Source organism: Lepeophtheirus salmonis, chromosome 11 (assembly GCF_016086655.4).
Source record: "Lepeophtheirus salmonis chromosome 11, UVic_Lsal_1.4, whole genome shotgun sequence".
In the NCBI taxonomy this organism is placed as follows: Eukaryota; Metazoa; Arthropoda; class Copepoda; order Siphonostomatoida; family Caligidae; genus Lepeophtheirus; species Lepeophtheirus salmonis.
Window position 1 is genome coordinate 18,721,223 of NC_052141.2, and position 16,247 is coordinate 18,737,469.

Here is a 16,247-nt window from a genome sequence, read left to right on the forward strand (position 1 = left end):
CAAACTAAAATGTGCTTATTTTATGAACTGCTCGATATTTAACTTTAATTAAGCAAAAATACACCAAATTATCTTTGAGACAAAAGTTTGTTAATTTCAGGCAATTTCAAGAGTTTAAACAAGTTGAGATTTTGACTTTTATAATTTTATTGAGATAATTTATTTTACTCTGGGACTTTAGCAGATTTTGCAATTTTTTCTCTTCATTTAGCAGAGGTGTCTTCTTTATTAGGGACCGTTAACTCTATTAGAACTATCTGTAATTTCCCATTTTAAGTAAGTACATTAATAGAACAAATTATTGCTGTTTTTTATTATTAATGTGTTATTTATTTTATATATATGGTTAACTTCGTATGTCCAAAATAAATTAAAAACTAGGTTTTTTGTTGGACAATTAAATAATTAACAAACATTAAAAAAATACAATATTTAAAATACTCTTATCTTTACTTGAATAATTGCAATCAAAATCAAACAATCTTTCCATAAAGTTATCCCATTTATTCTAAAATTTATTGAAACACTGTTCTTTTTCCTGAGGCTTGAGAAGAGAATATGAAATAGAGTTATTAAATAATTGTTTAAGGAGCCTAAGATCCATATGCTTTCCAGCTAGTCCCATAAAAGCCTCATAATAGTCAAAACTCACACCATTTGCTCCCCATGATCCTGGATCATCGCTAGAAATGACAAGAGGAGTGGAACCTTCAGCAATAAGTGGACTCGCCGGATGGTTTCTGAGATCCTTTACTAAACCTAAAACTTGATTTGATATAGGGCAAGTTTCAATCGCAATATTTTTCTCGGCGACGAGTTTCTTCAGGATTGGATGTTTTAAAAGTGCGTAACCGTGACCAATTCTTGTTGTGTTGAGAAGGATAGCATCAATGAGATTTTCATCTGTTGAAAAACCTTGCCAGTTAGTCTCCCCAGCATGAAATACGAATTTGAGTTCTGGGTCCATTTGCTTCATTTGAATAAGGGTGTTAATAAATTCTATGAGGGGTTTACCATTATCTTCTTGTGCAACCAAATCAAATCCACGTACAAGATTCGGGAAACATTTACGTAACTTTTGGAGTGTATTTAAATATTTCGTTTGTACGACTTCTGGACTAACTACCCTAATTGGTGCATATATCAAGGTAACTCCGCAAAAATTAGGATGATCCTTCAAGAATCTATCAATCGTTTTTTGATTTAATTTTGCAACTTCAAGAGTGCTTAAGGTTTTACTACATTGAAGGTCCTCACAGATATTTTCTGGAAATAAAGTGCGAATTTCGATATAAGAAACCCCATCCTTTTCAAACTCACTAAGTCCCTCATAGAAATATCGGTCATATATAGGGGCATAGCTCAATAAGTTTTCAATGGTCAACATTACATTCAAAAAAGCAGTCCAAACCTTGTCAATATCAGAGTATTCCTCGTAAGGATTATTTACACGGATATCCAAATGCTTCATGAGCCATTGGTCCACCTTTTCAGCGCTAAACTTATTTCTCAACTCAGAAAGTAAAATCCAATGACTACTATTTGTAACATAATCAGCCCATTTAAATGCGGGTTTAGATGGGTAACCTGATACATATAAGTTTTCTTCATAGGTTATATTTTGAACTACCCAACTTGCACGAGCTAGGGATATATCATGCACATGTAGAGCGCCTCCTTTTGGCAACTTTTCGATAAACTTGTATACGTTGGATTCTTCAATTTCTTGTATGCGGTTAAAGAAAGAATTCGATGGATTATAACTTGAGGGACTTTGGAAACCCATTTCTAATTCCTGAATTTTGAACTCCATGAGCGTCGAATTAGCAGCTTTCTCTTGTGCATTCAATTTGATATTAGCTCCCAAATAAGATTCGTTTTCTTCTTCTAATAGTTCCATTCTTTTTTTGTAATAGTCATTATTTAGTGGTGTTCCTTTGACAAAAAATATTATGGCGAAGAAAATCAGGACTGTGTTTTCAATGGACGTCATTTTTTTCTTGCTTCATTATCAATGAACAAGACAATGAAAAGAAGTAAAAAATAAATGTACTTTTTGTAATAGAAAATAAGAATATAATTATTAATATAGATTAAATATTACTTACATGTATAATGTAGACCTATATTTAAATCCTCTCTCCAGAGAATTGTTATGGAACACAGAAAGTATCTCTTTATCTACTAATTTAAATAGTATAGGTAAATTATGAAAAACCCTTTAAAATTTTGCAATTATAGTTGTAAATTAACTGTACTATATTTAAATAGAAATGCTTTTACATTAGAGGAAAAGCTTTAATCTTCTAATCGGAAGGAACTCACTTACTTTATATATAATTTCTCTAATTCAAAGTAACAAGTATCCAAGTCAAGTGTAATAATTAGACACCAGAAAGTACAAGAGTGCAAACCACCTCCCACAGAACGTTAATGTTCGAATAATGAGCTCTTTTATACTTTAAATACAGTTGTTTAGAACTAAAAGAAAGAGAAGACATGCAAGAGGATACCGTGTTGTTAATTGTCAGCGTTGTTTAGTTCGCCTGTTTTTTTAAGTTGGCTAACTGAAGAGTGTTTTTTTTCTTTTCTTAAGCTGTTGTGAGATACAATGAAGGTAACTTTAGGAGCCCTACGTAGTATTATTATATGCTAATTTTATTCCAGACCTTTCATTTTCCACATGATATTTCAAACAACATAATTTTCCATAAATATTACTTTTAAAACGAGTCTAGAATATTGATAGACAATATTTAAGATAGTCAAATTTGAAATCTTATTCCGATTGATTGAAAAAAGTACATTCTTTGAACCTAATGATACTTCTATATGTATAAAATAATCTTATACGAGTCTTATAGTCATATAACTTTTATAATTTGTTTATAGCCAATCAAATTATACACAATTTTATCCTCAATTCAAAAAGTAGTAAATTTTTTTTTGCTCAGGCTTTTTTAATAAAAAACTTTTTTTTAAGTATAGTCTTTTACACTTTTTTTTAATAAACGTAACGAATATCAGAATATGTTTATTTCGATATATATAAATTTAGATCTGACTAGGGTTATAATACAATCATTTTATCTCAATAACAGCTTACTTTAATCAGTTAAATTTGGACTTACATTTTGTTCTTAAACAAAGTATGTACAATTTGAACAACATTTTCACTCTGTTAAGCATTTATTTAAATTCATTATGCAAAATTGATCATGTTGGCAGTAACAATGTACCAAAAGACATGGTCACAACTTTGTGGAACTTTCAAAAAGAGGAAAACAATGCCTTAGAGCGTTGATGGGAATTTGCTGTAGGATTACTAGAGTCCTGGCAAGCATTTAGAATATTAAAATCTCTGCTAACATATAACAAAAAGGTAAATGTTTTAGACCAAAGAAATCGGGGCAACCAAAACTTGGCCCATAAAGGCCAACAATTTCACTCAAGATTAGAATATCTGCACGATACCTTTAATAGATTACCATCCGATTACTTATACTGTATTCACAAAAAACCTAATAACAGTGCAACTACGTTCTTCTATTATGAAAGTTTATAGTTTTGAAATCCTCTGTTGATGACTCAATGGCGGTGTTTTGTTTGCATGAAACGTTTGTATGCATATTTACCAAAAAATATTGTGCAATTTTGTCTACATATATGCAAAAAAATAATCATGAAAACTGAAAAGGCCGGATATCGCTGTATCTCGAGCAAACCAATTTGATGATGGTGTTCTTCCTTGTAAAAACTTGTCTTGAATTCAAAGTTGAGCAACTTACTTAATATTAATACTCAACGTCACACTTTAATTTGGAATAGCCAAGTTAAATACTTATATATAAATTCGTTCTTTATACTACCAATTACAAATTGTTCATCGTCTATCACTACTTGTTCCAGCTCATCCATCGACTATCATCAATTTCATCACGTTCCTTTCCGTTTTTCACAATTAAAATCTATGTAAACAATGAAAAAGTTAGCTCGGACTCCATTCTCCAGGGTCACTTACTCTCCCTTGCTTCAAGTTGAACTTTGTATTGAATCCTACAACAATCATCATCATTTGACGTACGATCATGCTGAGACTCGTAAAAGATCCTTAGAACATATTTTTCATCCCTTTCTCATCCAATCACAAATGCTCAAACTCTAATACGTATTTTCAGAGCATTTGGAAGGAATCACGAAATGCTATTGCTACGGTCCGTTGCTAAGAATAATTGCCATTCATACGCAGTGTCTTTGTTCATAAAAAGGCTATGAAGAGGATTATATTGGAGTTATAGAACTAGATCAAGATAGGGGCATTCCTAATCCGTAAACGCCATAACTCATTCATATATGTCTTCCATCCATAACTAGTCATCACTCCTCTCCATTGCCGACCGATTTCTAAACTGTATTTTCCTCCAAATTTGATACATCTATGCAATATAGAATGAATTTGAACATTATTGTAATTTTTTTAAGTTTGTGTATAGCTATGGTAAAAGTCAAAGCCATCGAGGGGATTTAGTGAAAAATTCCAGTGGCTTTTGTGTCCAAAAAAATTAACATCAGCTGAATCCAACTACTCGGGAATTGAAAAAGAGACAAAGTTCCCACATTGAAGAGGGATAGTTAGTGATGTCATACGGTTAATGTTTCTACACTAGTCGGTTGTTTTTGTGTAGCGCTGTCGAGGTACTTCACCTACAGCGCTACACAAAAAAAAACAACCGACTATTAAAACATTAAAAGTCACTTAATATCCCATTTATTGGCATTTTACAGGAAATGATATTAACAAATGCAATTTTACTAAGAATGATAAGACAAATGAATTTACAGAATAAGTTTTGGAAAAACCTGCCGGTCACGTTAAAACAATAATCATTTAACAGTTTTGCAAAACTACTTATATTATAGAAGGACTGTTAATCGGTAGAAAAATGCCCCACTCCGACTAAATTTTGAAAATCAGATCTAGAAACTACACTATTTTAATAATAAATGTATATAAGTTCTGTTTACCTGGTGTTGTTAAACAAATTTAAATCACTCATTGAAAATAGAACAATTAATGAAAAAATGAAATTTTTTTTTTTTTAAATTCTATATTGCATAGATGTATCAAATCATCAATTTTTATTAATCAAATAAAAATGCAAACGAATGTCTACACAAATTTATACAATCTTCATTTTATTTACTAATCCAATATTTCATTTGAAGTTTTCTGGAAATAAAAAAAACTAAACTTCAGACCTATAAACTTTTGTTCCATTCTTGTTAAAAAAAATTAAATTGAATAATCCAATATTTTATTTGAAGTTTTTTTTTACAACTGGAAAAAATCGCTAGCTCCATTTTAGCCTCAGCCAGATTCAAAATAGGGGTTCATGCAAAATTTCAGCCTCCTAGGTCCAACTATTTTGGGCACGTATAAAGGACACATACACATTTTCTTTCATACATATACAGGTTATTGAGTCATTTGAGTATAGACAGTATAAATACAGATTTAATTCAAGGGTGGAGGTAGTTTTTAGTTGTAAATACTAAGTAATTGTGCCCGGTATAAAGAAAATATATATAATTAAAATATTTGATAAGATGAACAAAATATGAAATGGGTCAAAATCTATTGCTAATACATTGTTACAGTATCCATATACCACTCAGTTAATTATTTTTTCTCTTAAAATGATTTAGATTTAATTAGAAATAAGTAATAAAACCTGATTTTTTTTTCTGATAACGACACTAAAATTCAATCCATTTCTTCGCAATATAACCAAAACTTGAAGTTTCCACAAACAATGACGTCATTTGTACTTTTGTATAGTTAGTTGCCACATCCTATTTCTAGGACATTTAAAAAAATTATATGAACCAGTTTTGCGACTATATAGAGGAGGACTTTTATCTAATCTTAATACTTTACCTTTTCGTAGGTACAAAAGACATAAAAATGTGGAAATATATTCGTTTTTTAATACAACTGACTGTTATTTGTAACTTTGTATCTTTAAAGACTGCATTAAAGTCATTTATGATAATTTTTAAACAATTTCTTTAGTTTGGGGACATACATCAATATTTAAATATTAAGCATATTTGTATAACAAATAAACCAAAAATATCATAATATGAATAATTGGTTATAATGTATACAGCATGAAATCATCATATGAAAAATAAAAACATGCAATAATTGTCACAATAATATATATACAGTCATTATTTTTCTAACAGAACCAAATATGACGCCTTGAATAAACCACTTTTAAGTGAATATTTTTTATGATACTCGGGAAGTCAAATTCTCTAAAGCAACCCTACATTCATATTGCTTGAACAGTTTGTAAAACGGGCTTATATAATTAATAGATACACAACTGAGAATAGGGAATCCTTCGAAGGCTCAACTCACTTGATTTAAATGTCAAGAAAAAAAGACCAAAGAGATAAGAAAAGAAAATAAAGGCAGATGGATAAGTATGAAAGTTAAGTTTTGAAATGTATCTTTTTTATCTACTAATTTTAACTTTGTTATAATTTGGCCAATCATTAATAAAAAAATCTAATCTGGCAGTTAAACTCCACATTTGCTATTGTTATATGTTCTGGAGGATCATTGTATAAAATAAATAAATCTCGCAGGTGTTTAGTTCAACTCCAATTTAAAAAAAAAATACTTTACATACAATTATAAAAAAAAGATAATGCTACTTTTGATAAGTTTTAGCGACGAGCTAAATCATATTTTTTCTTTTAATTTCTTAAGCTGTTATTATTTTTGAGAAGAGAACATCTAAGTATTGAGCAAGAGTAACACCACTAACTTGTTGGGAAGTAATTTTCTATATTATTCAAGTTAAAAATTTGTATGCTTGTTGACGCATAATAACCTTGGACAACACCAATTACAACTAATTCATGCTTGAACGTTTACTCCTCTTCTGTACAGCATGTAAGAATCCATTTCAATAGTCTCTTGCTTATCAGAGTCGCCAACAAGTTATTTTACTTTTACATAGGACATTGAGTAACTAGCTCGTTCTACTTGGCCTAATTCTCTAACGAAAAACAACCTAATATTGCAAAAAAAAAAAAAAAAAAATCAAACATGTTAACTAAACAATAAGAAACATGTCAAAGTAATTTAATACTTTCTATCATAAGGTTTCTTCAATCGTTTTGCTATGTACTGGAATGAGTCATTGACTTTGAGGTTGGACACTTGTGATGTGTTCTACTATTATTTATAAAAAAATATGTCAAATGAGTACTAAAACAATTTAATACAGTATCGAATAAAATACTTTGTAGATTTAAATAATATGTAATATATTTCAAAAATGCTGAAGAAATAGTATGATAGTGGTAGTCTGTAAGAATAAATAGCGGTTGGTACGACTCACTTATTTGGTTAACTACCAGATGATTTTGGCCCTATTTTCTGTACCGTTCTAGGAGATAGGTTGCGTGATACAATAACAACGTGATGAAAGGTGTCACAGCTGATTGGAAGAAGGACTTGAGGTAGTGAATAAAATAAAATAGAGAATAACTAATTATGTTGACCTTAATTTCATATACCATGTATCGGAAAGACCCAACTGGTCACCACAAACATATGAAAAGATATTCTCTAAATAATGTTTTTAAATAGGCGAAAAGAAAAATAGAACAGATTAGCTACTTCATCTAATTTTTTTTTTTTTAATTTTCCTTTCCCTTTTGACTTTCGAGGTTAAGAGTGGATAAAACAGCTAGTCGTGAACATAGACAAGTTGCTATTTGCGTCTTCAGTAACCAACAGACTTCCCAGTGACTATGTGTCCCTTACCCAGCTCAAAGCCTGACAAAAGCCCTGCCAAATTTAATAACAGATAAATGTACATATTACGGAAAATAAAATATTATTTTTTTACTCCAATCAGTGGAAGCACACATGTGTATAGTTAAACTTACCACAGGCACGTCTAACAAATAATATATACTGACAATATTTACCCTCTATATATGTTACAGAATTCGATTAAATGTCACATGACACACATATGACAATAGAAATGCATTATAGAACCAATCAACAGGTAGGATTTGGAGTTAGGATATGTATGACCGTTTTTAGCTTAACAAAACAGACTAATAGTTATAAAGGTGCAATGATTGTTGGTTCTTTGGGGTAAATCTCCATGGGTCGAATGCCACAGCTTCAACAGTTATGCATTAAGTGGCGAAAAGTAGGGATTAACAAAATATTGTATTCCTGTCCTTTTAGAAATGGAGCTTAAGAATAAAACAACATTTACTTTGTTTATTTGATAAAAATAATGCATTATGAAATAACCATAACACATCAAGCAAGATGAGGCAATTGTTAAGTGACAACAAATTACATTTTGTATTTTTGTGTAAGCAAGGTAACGCTGTCAGAATAGGAAGATAATTCCAATTCCAAACACTATACACAGGGTGCCAAAAAAATTTACCAGGTGCGACAAAAGTATATTTAAACAAAAATATCTTCCAATGGTTAGAAAAGGTTTTAATATTGATTCTGGATTAAAAAAACAAGTATTTATCGTAGCGCCAGAAAATAGTGTTTTAGTGTGATAAAGGTAGGTTTCATTAGTATGACTAAATTATTACTTATTTACTCAAAAGTGACTTATTTTTTATCTACATACAAATAGACTTTGTTTTCGTATTAACAATAATACCCACCGACTGTTGTTCTAACCCCTTATGAGTTTGCATTATTTGAGGAAAGACAACCTGAATATTTTCATTTATTCTTATGAAAGAGCATCGTTGTTTCAATAAGCGTTTTCTTTATTTCTTGGTAATCACTTAAAGGGGCTACCTTGATATGGTATTCCTTCCCCGCTTATACAGTTCCACTTGGACATGAATATTTGTGTAGTCGTGCCCACTCAATTGGGCGCACTATTTTTGACGTAAATCTTTTGAGCGGGCCTTTTTTCACAGCAAATCATTTCAGTTTGCGGGTATTTGGCGTGGTATCCTTTTGGCGTATCATATATACATTATTTGATCAAAAGTAAAGGAGGGTATCGTCACTAAATAGTCGAATAACTACAATAAATATCAAAATTTTAAAACTAAGCAGTATGCACTATTAAATTCTATTTTTGATGGGATATGGTATCCATTTTGCTAGCTTTGTGTAAACAGTATGACTGCTCTAAGCCTTGAAACAAACTCTCATATTACGTTGGAGGAGTCTCACATCTCAAGCAACGCAATGATGACAAACGGGGATTATCTCTTAGTGGTTTGAATGAAGAGGTTAGGAACTACTTATTACCGGTCCAAACCAACTTGTTGGAAAATCGGAAGAAACTCTTGCTCTTCCAATATACTGAAACTGATGTTTACTCTCCCCTAACGGCTTAAGAGAAGAAATGGAGTGCAATGTTAGAAAGTTATCGGTTCGAGGGGAAGATTCTGTTCTAGAGGTTATAATCTGGCGCGGAAGAGTATTTCGATTACTTTTTGACAGTACTATGGATGCAAGCTGAGGATTTCGAAGAACAAGTCCTACTACACAAGAAAATAGTGCGAGTGGGAGTCCTATATTTGGTTCTGTATCACCCTTAGTCGAATGGATAATACTAAGGAAAAGGTGTTTTTTTTCATTTACAAAACCATCTTCAGCTAACATTTTCTGCGTTTTCAAAAATTTAATATTTAGAGTCTATATTAATTCAAAATACTCCGTGTGGTTTTCTTACCATAAAAATTTACAATATTTCTTCAGCAATGATCTTCAATTAGTAGTCATATGAGCCAAATCCAGTACAAAGTCTCCCAGTTGATTGATAAGCTCCATAAAATATCTTAAACTTGAGATATTTTTTGGTATCTCTATAAAATGGTTATGATAGAAATCGTTACATTTTCTTTTCTACATTTTAATAAAGTTTGACGTGTCCTTTGAAATAGAGTTTCTTCATCAGATGATTGAATAAAGATCTCGTCAACTTTTTTTCTTAATATCAGAGACATTTTCAAACATAGGATCCGAAAAGAACACCATTCATTCGAACTGGAATTTAAGATCATAGGTAAACCGAAATTTACCATCTGGTAAAAGAAACTCTCCTCCTCTAAAGAGAATTTGAAATAGCCAAGAACACAATCCATTTTGGCAAACAAATTCGTACCAGGCTTGATATTCCTTCTTATAGCTTCACTTGTTGGAAATGCATGTAACGAACGTTTGATTAGACGTGTGTTATCAACTCCTATTATTCAGACTCACTTGACTCCTTCATTGTTGACAAAAAATACAGGACTTATCCATTCAGTCAGGTTATAATCTCGTTCAATAACATCATCTTTAATTAATTTATCGATAATTGCCTTTGCTTTATCTTGTTGTTGTATGTTTATTGGACGTGTTGTCTAAGTTTTGTGCACTTTTGTCTGTTAAAAGTGATCCAACTCCAATTTATAGGTGGGCCAGACATTGGTTTATCGTTTACAGAGTCATTGAAGGTATTTTTAATTTTTCCATGATTTTATCCATCTCTTTATTTCAGCATATTAATCATCACAACTGATAATCGGATTAATAGATTTTTTTTATGATGAAATTTTTTTTTGGACTGTTTAATCTTGAGGTATATCGACTATTGGATTTTGTATTGAATATTTAATTTGGATTTGTCTTCGTAAGAAGTAATAATACTGAATAGTTTGTTATAGAAAGGAACGATAATTCGTATGAAAAAAAAACACAGATATAAATACAATTCTTATAAAAGTAATTTTAGTATACTTAGGTAGTGATGGGCCAAATGTCAAGTGGATGAAAATATATTTCAACGTTATTTTTAAGATAAAAGAAATTTATTTGTTGTTTTATGCTGATTTTTTTATAAATCAAATATATTTTCATATCCTGAGAAAGATAATGACCCACCGATAACATAATTTACAACTATAAATGTATATTGAATAAGGCATTCAGAGTATAGTATCTCTAACAATATGAAACTATTTTTAATTTTTGTATGCCTTGGACTTGTGGCTGGAGAATTCTCCAGTGAATGGACTATATGGAAGAAACTTCACGGAAAGAGATATGCTTCTTTCCAAATTGAAGAACTTAGATTCAAAATTTACGAAGAAAACAGAATAAAAATCCAAAAGCATAATGCAAAAGCCCAAAACGGACTTCACACTTATACTTTGGCAATGAACCAATATGGAGGTTTAGTAAACAATTATCCACATTCTCCATTGATTGAAAATATGTAATTTACATTTACAGCTTCAAAGTGAATTTCTTCAAAGAAATACTGGATTGGCCAAAGGATCCTTTTCGGGAGAGAACACTGTTATTTTGGACAACAGCGCACCGGTTCCTTCTTATGTTAATTGGACCAAAAATGGAGCAGTTACAGCAGTCAAAGACCAAAAAGATTGTGGATCATGTTGGGCTTTTTCGACTGTATGTATTTGAACAAAAGATCTGAAATCTTTAATATGGGTATCTTTAAATTTCAGACTGGCTCTGTAGAGGGACAATATTTCATCAAAAACAAGAAGCTTCTTTCATTCAGTGAGCAACAATTGGTGGATTGCTCCTCAGATTTTGGAAATAAGGGATGTAATGGTGGATTGATGGATAATGCCTTCAATTATCTTATTACTAATAAAGGTATAGCTACAGAGAAAAAGTATCCATATATAGGAGATGAAGAAAAATGTAGTTATAATAAAACAATGGCGGCAGGACAAATTAACTCTTTCAAAGACATTGAATGTTGAAGTGAAGACCAATTAAAATTGGCTGTTGCCCAAATTGGTCCAATTTCTGTTGCCATTGATGAGGCATCTCCCGAATTTATATTTTATGAAAGAGGTGAATTATCATTAAATATATATTTTTTTTTTTTGAAATTTTATGCTAATTGATTGTAATATTTTATCGATAGGCGTTTATTACAACAACGATTGTAGTTTTACTGAATTGAATCACGGTGTTTTGGCTGTTGGGTATGGTACAGACAAGAGATCTGGATTGGATTATTGGCTAGTTAAAAATTTATGGTCTGCATCTTGGGAGACCACGGATACATCAAAATGGTCAGGAATCATAAGAACTTGTGAGGTATTGCAACCCTGGCTTCATATCCTGTCATTTAACTGCATAAAATGATTCCGTTTTAATATAACTTCAGCTCTATATTTTGTACTTTTTAAAATACAAATAATACAAAATTGTAGAACAATTTGGCCAACATTTGCTTCTTCCAACGGATTTCCATGTTAAACTAAACAATTTAAAATTGGGTAAAGCATTTTTAATTATTGATACATACTCTTAATATTAAATTTTTGAAAACGCAAAGATGGATTTGGATAAAAGTTAAATTGTTTCAAAAATATATTTCCTAAGTTTTCATTCTGCACATTTTTTAAATTCAAAAAGCAATCAATAAACTGGTATCCCTTATGAATTTGTAAATAAAAAGAGAGATGGGATTGTATTTGTCAAAGGTTGAAGATAAATTTAAATTTTATGGAACCTTCTGTGCTTTGAATCAAATGTTACTGAAAGGGCAAAATAAAATATTGCAATTACAAAACTAATAATATAATTAATAGTTGAATAATGAAAGTAATGTAACCTAAAGCATTTTCTTTAAAAAAAAAAAAAACTTTATTGTCTTGAAAACAAAACTTTGATTATGTTAGGCAATTTCGAGAGTTTCAAAAAATAAAAATTTCGATTTCTTTTTCATTCTGGGACTTCAGTAGATCTAGAAGAGGGTGTTTTTTTATAATTAGGGACTGTAAATTTTATTAGAACTACCTCTCAATTGCAATGTTTGGATACATTGATTAAGCGAATTCCTGTATTCTTCATCTGTACTAATTACTTCTGATAGTTGTACGGAGGTTATGTTTGTTTGTTAGTCACCAGGATTACAGTAAAAGTTACATGTTGACTTTGATAAAACTCAGTAGTTATTGGTGTAATAGTCTTCGAAAGTGAGGCTTGAGAAATAGGTCCTAGTATAATAATGTTATACAAGATGACCATTTGAAAAAAGAGCAATTTTTATCGATTTCTTTTATTGCCCATAGTCTACTGGGTATAAAGGGGGCAAATGCTGGAAACTTTTTATTTCACCAATCATTTTATATAATACACATACTCTCATCAAAAACTGAAAAGTACTAATGTGATCCCCAAATTCAGAAAAAGTACTGAATATGTAATATAATTTTGCTTCAGGATTTAAGGATATTTTGCATCTGAATGAGTGATTGGTTCAAATGGCTTACTTTGTAAAAAGTTGTCGTTATCTCGTTGTAGTAGAACAAATCCTATTCCATTCAAACGTGAAGTATTTGTGAACAATTGAGTAGACAACCCATAATTAAAATGACTGTCAATTAGCCTGGCACTAAGATGTGTGGTCTTCTAACCATAAAAATTTAGAATATTTATATTCAAAAGTATAAAGAGATAAACAAGTCCAAAAATGTATCTGACCAATCAACTCCTGCACATAATTAAACCAGTCTGTTTTTATCGTATTTAGATATTATTTTTAAATAAGATAATGCACTCAAACACAAGTCGAACTAAATTTACTATATAATTATTTTGCTCAACCAATGTGTTGCGTAAATAAGCAAGTATTTGATAAAACTAATTCTAGCTTAGGAACTAATGGAATAATTTCTTTCAAAAAATGTAGAGGAAGAGGTATCCTATTCCTACATTCACTAATGAAAACATGCTGTCTTTCCAGCCGGGGATTTTATGCCTACGTTAAATCAAGGAATCTCTTTGTGTAGTTGAAAGAAATAAAAATCTAGAGACGAACCATAATAATTCGCTTTGGAACAAAACTTATATTGAATGGGAAGATATAGGAGTTCCTCGAATGGGATTTCCCCATGACATTCTCCATTATGGACATTTATTTAATTTTGACCATGGCTTTTTAAAGCAATAAATTTGTAATAATTTTCTATGACATTCCTTATGACAAAATGATGAATAACTTCAAAAGGTTTAAAGAAAAGAGTGTCGTTTTCATCATTTTTCACCCAAAAAAAAGAAAATATCTGGAGTTCAATACAGGATAAGGATCAATGAAAGCACTTTATTAATAAACAAAATACACTTAAACATAAACCTAATTAATTGTAATTTTATTGGTAAAAATTTTAAGCAATTCCTCTCTTGTTTTAGACATCGAATCGGATATTGTAAGCAGCACCTGACAGGAACTGGGAGATAGTCTTTTGCATTTTTACTACTTATGTATATTTTGGAGGGCTTCTGGAGAATAATACTGAAAAGTTTGTTTATAGATAGGAAAAATAATTCATAGGGAAAAAATAACAGATACAAATTCTTATATAAATAATTTTAGCATGTTTACACAGTGATGGGCCACATGTCAAGTGGATGTAAAATATATTTTACCGATATTTTCGAGATAAAAGAAATTTATTTGCTGTTTTATGCTGATTTTTTTATAAATCAAATATATTTTCATATCTTGAGAAAGATAATGACCCACCGATAACATAATTTATGACTATAAAAGTATATTGAATAAGCCATTCAGAGTACAGTACCTCTAAAAATATGAAACTATTATTTATTTTTGTGTCCCTTGGACTTGTAGCTGGAGAATTATCCGGTGAATGGACTCTATGGAAGAAACTTCACGGAAAGACATATACTTCATTCGAAATTGAAGAACTTAGATTCAAAATTTTTGAAGAAAACAGAATCAAAATCCAAAAGCATAATGCAGAAGCTCAAAACGGACTTCACACTTACAGTTTAGAAATGAATCAATACGGAGATTTGGTAAACGTTTCTTCCCATATTTAATTTAGTGAAAATATCTACTTTACATTTACAGCTTCAAAGTGAATTTCTTCAAGGATATACTGGATTAGCCAAAGGTTCCTATTCAGGAGATAACACTGTTATTTTGGACAACAGCGCACCCGTTCCTTCTTATGTTAATTGGACCAAAAATGGAGCAGTTACGGCAGTCAAAGACCAAGAAGCTTGTGGATCATGTTGGGCTTTTTCGACTGTATGTATTTGAACAAAAGATCTGGAATTTTTAAATATGTGTATCTTTAACTTTCAGACTGGCTCTGTAGAGGGACAATATTTCATCAAAAACAAGAAGCTTCTTTCCTTCAGTGAGCAACAATTGGTGGATTGCTCCAAACAGTATGGAAATAAGGGATGTGATGGTGGATTGATGGATAATGCATTCGAATATCTTATTGCTAGTAAAGGTATAGCTACAGAGGATACATATCCATATACAGCAACAGATGGCGTCTGTGTTTATAATAAAACAATGGCAGCAGGACAAATTAGCTCTTTCAAAGACGTTAAACATGGAAGCGAAGACCAATTAAAATTGGCTGTTGCCCAAATCGGTCCAATTTCTGTTGCCATTGATGCATCATCTGGCGATTTCCAATTTTATAAAAAAGGTGAGTTATCACTAGTTGATTAGTTTTTTTCTTAATTGTACGCTTATTGAGTGTAATATTTTATCTATAGGTGTTTATGTAGATGAAGAATGTAGTTCTAAGTATTTGGACCACGGTGTTTTGGCTGTTGGTTATGGCACGGATAAGGGAACGGGATTGGATTATTGGCTTGTCAAAAATTCATGGTCTGCATCTTGGGGAGATCAAGGATACATCAAAATGGCCAGGAATCATAAGAACATGTGTGGCATTGCATCACTGGCTTCATATCCCGTCATTTAACTAAATAAACTAATTTACTTTTAATATTACTTCGCCTCTTTATTTTGTATTCATTTGAAAGATTTTCAATATCAATAATACAATGTCTGATAAGAAATTGCCCAACATTTGCTTCTTTAAACGGATTGCCATGTTAAACTAAACAATTTAAAATTGGGTAAATTAATTTTCAATTATTGATAAAGACTTAATAGATATAACTTTCAATCGTTTAAGAAAAAGGGGATTTGTGGACGGGTTTTGATTGAAAAGCTTTAAAATATTTAAAAAAAGAAATAATTTTTTAACGTTTTTTCTTTAAAGTTATCCAGTTGAATTGTGTAGATATTTTTTATGAAATTAAGTATTGTTGTTGAGAAATACAGGGTTTTTAGGCAAAATGTGGAGTGGTAGTTCTATCTCTTTTTCTCATTATTATGAAGATAATGATAGTTTGG

General features: G+C 30.8%; 3 protein-coding genes across 4 annotated transcripts; 2 read left to right on the forward strand and 1 right to left on the reverse strand.

Annotated features, from left to right (window-relative positions):
- Positions 1 to 298: 298 nt before the first annotated feature.
- Positions 299 to 2,429, reverse strand: LOC121126430 (adenosine deaminase 2). Of its 2 annotated transcripts, none has more exons than XM_040721755.2 (2): positions 2,109 to 2,429; positions 299 to 2,003 (listed from the first exon to the last, which is right to left on the reverse strand). In XM_040721755.2, the coding sequence occupies exon 2, from the start codon at positions 1,991 to 1,993 to the stop codon at positions 509 to 511; it is 1,485 nt and encodes a 494-aa protein (XP_040577689.1). In that variant the 5' UTR covers positions 1,994 to 2,003; positions 2,109 to 2,429; the 3' UTR covers positions 299 to 508. The 2 variants fall into 2 exon arrangements, with proteins under 2 accessions (XP_040577689.1, XP_071747872.1); XM_071891771.1 differs by having other exon boundaries at positions 2,330 to 2,418.
- An 8,593-nt stretch (positions 2,430 to 11,022) lies between these two features.
- On the forward strand, positions 11,023 to 12,183 carry LOC121126385 (cathepsin L-like peptidase). The gene is given in 5 exon segments (XM_071891789.1): positions 11,023 to 11,250; positions 11,306 to 11,485; positions 11,542 to 11,899; positions 11,973 to 12,101; positions 12,104 to 12,183. Coding segments are annotated over 5 exon segments (975 nt in total).
- A 1,665-nt stretch (positions 12,184 to 13,848) lies between these two features.
- On the forward strand, positions 13,849 to 15,834 carry LOC139906558 (cathepsin L-like peptidase). Its single transcript, XM_071891672.1, has 4 exons — positions 13,849 to 14,878; positions 14,934 to 15,113; positions 15,171 to 15,528; positions 15,599 to 15,834. Exons 1-4 carry the CDS (start codon positions 14,651 to 14,653, stop codon positions 15,808 to 15,810), a joined length of 978 nt encoding a protein of 325 aa, XP_071747773.1. The 5' UTR covers positions 13,849 to 14,650; the 3' UTR covers positions 15,811 to 15,834.
- Positions 15,835 to 16,247: the final 413 nt, after the last annotated feature.